This window comes from Oratosquilla oratoria, chromosome 26 (assembly GCF_046742065.1).
Source record: "Oratosquilla oratoria isolate Oo_2021 chromosome 26, ASM4674206v1, whole genome shotgun sequence".
NCBI lineage: Eukaryota > Metazoa > Arthropoda > Malacostraca > Stomatopoda > Squillidae > Oratosquilla > Oratosquilla oratoria.
This window is the reverse complement of record NC_134802.1, coordinates 16,451,399-16,453,741: the sequence shown is the minus strand read 5'-3', so window position 1 is coordinate 16,453,741 and position 2,343 is coordinate 16,451,399. Positions and strand designations below refer to the sequence as shown.

At 41.4% G+C, this 2,343-nt stretch overlaps 1 protein-coding gene across 1 annotated transcript in view; it reads left to right on the top strand.

The window, feature by feature from the left end:
* The first annotated feature begins 617 nt into the window (after positions 1-617).
* The window catches only part of LOC143039192 (uncharacterized), a 2,347-nt gene continuing 621 nt past the window's right edge, over positions 618-2,343 (top strand). The window contains exons 1-2 of the mRNA XM_076209049.1: positions 618-899; positions 1,198-1,299. Coding sequence (XP_076065164.1) covers positions 741-899; positions 1,198-1,299 — 261 coding nt within the window. The 5' untranslated portion in view covers positions 618-740. The remainder of the gene's footprint in view (positions 900-1,197; positions 1,300-2,343) is intronic.

Below are 2,343 nucleotides of genomic sequence, written 5' to 3'. Positions count from 1 at the left end.
TTGCAATTCAGTATCGCTCAGGTAACCTATTCGAAAGTTCCACATGTGTGTACTACTGGTTTTATAGAATTTTGTGCTTTAGGTCTAGAAAAACTGGAGACTCGCTCTGCCAGGAATATTGCAGGAATGTTGTCTTTTCTCATTAAATTGGTCTTCAACAAACAAACATATACTTTTTTTTTTAAAAGACTGTGTTTACCACTCTTCGCGTTCCAGAGAGTGCAGCACCTGTTCCGCCTCTGACCTGACTGCTTTTGTCGCCTTCCTGCTGACACCATCTTCAGGAGGATCTATTTTTCTTATCCACGACGACTCGTATTCAAGTAAGTCCGTGAAAGATCGGAAGGAGAACTCGTGTATATACAATAGAACTATATCGTGTTTTTTCTCCTAAAGGAGTCGTGCAGAGGGTAGGGTATTGGAAGGTTAGCGAAAGTGGTCAGACGTAAGACAGCATTGGACCTGAAAGAGGCCGTCAAAACTATTTGTCAGATGTCGAAGGGACCAAAATAAGGCCAGAAGGTGATATAGTGTAAAGAATTACACGAAACCAAGTGATACTAATTGTACTTTTTCATCGTAAGAAGAGTAGTGGTAGCTTATGATATTACCCGGTCTGTGCCTACATGCGGATTCAATACAGGGAGAGGTATACGCTACGGTTCACTTGAACCACAGCTGGGGATAGACCGTAGGCACTGATCCTGCGTTAAAAGTGCCAACATATCTCGCTAGGTGCCATGGTGCCATGGATGAGGGCGTGCCATGACCTGGGCCTCGGGGTCTCTGTCACCAGACACGAGCTCTTCCTGCTTGAGATGACCTCAACATTGAAGTCTTCCTCCAAACGAATCCTCCTCTTTTGCTCAAAGACCAACGTGGAGAAGATCTTCCACAAGGTTTGTACCTCATGCATGTATTGGAGGAAACAATAGATGCTGCATATGTTCTAGTATGTGTAAAAGCACTCAAATTTCCCTTTTATCTGTGTCCTCCTTAGTAGTCAGCCCACAAACACGTCAACCAATCACGTGTAAAAAAAAAAAAAAAAAAAAAAAAAAGTCACTCCGACCTGCCGCTACCATCATCTCTCTCCCACCATCCTCACCATATACACCGATGGCCAACCAATGCATCTTCCACTTAATTTTCTCAGGTGAATTTGTACTACACCTGCCCTTGTTTTGTTGACCTCAGGTCAGGGTGAAGGCACTCGAGTCCCGTGTGACCCAGTGGTACATCATCGATCCTGATGGTCCGACGAAGGAAGTGGAAGGCCTTCTTCGGGAAGGAACTCAGGTTTGGGTCTTCTGGTTTTCTGTCCCCCACCGTGACTTTGTTCTGGCCAGTGCCTAGCGATTTTAATCGTTGAGACGTGTATCGCCAGGCAAATATAACTTTCGTTTTTTTTTTCAAAGAAAATGACAGTTGTATTTTTTTTTTTTTCCCGGAAGGGACCGCACCGGGCAGGTTTAATTTTTTCCCCTAAGAAAACAGAATAATCGTGATTTATTTTATCAACTTGTTTATTTATGTAGCTATTTGTTTATAACTTCATTTATCTATTATAATTCTATTAAAAAGGGAATGTATCAGTATATGTTCTTCTCTCAATCATGTGATCAGTAGTATTTGTGTATGCAGGAAGTTATAGTACATACGAATATATTTCCTTATGAGGCTTGATTTTTTTTTATTCTATATGTTTTTAGACATGTAGTCTACTTTAACTTGTTCTCAAGACCTCTTAATCAGGAGATCTCCTTTGTCAATGTAATCTATTCCCTCTAATGACCTGAATACTGTAATCATATTACCTCTTTCTCTTCGATCTTTCAAAGTTGGTAGACACAGTGCTTTTAGTCTTTCCTCATGTGGTTTATCTGCCAGGCTGGCAACCAGTTTGGTTGCTGCCCTTTATATTTTCTCGATCTTGTTTATATCTTTTATTCTGCCTTGGGACCATATCACAGACGCATATTCCAGTCTTGAACGGATCAGGGTTTTGATCAGTTTTTTTCATCAACTCTTCATCCACACTGCGAAAAGCCACTTTAATTGTTTGCAGCAATCCGTACGTCTCGCCCACAATCCTGCTGATATGCCTCTCAGGTGACAGGTGTGTGTGTGTGTGTGTTTATCTAGTTGCACTTATCTAGTTGCATTGTGTTAGGTTTGGAGGCATGCTCATTGGGTCCCGTCTCTCTCCCTCCATAGATCAAACCTTACCTTGAATTGTTTTATAGTTCTGGTTTGGGTTGTATTTTCACCTAACATACTCTATGTACGAGTAGAACGCTATATCTCTCGACAATTGTTTAAACGAGTTTGTTTCCTTTTCAG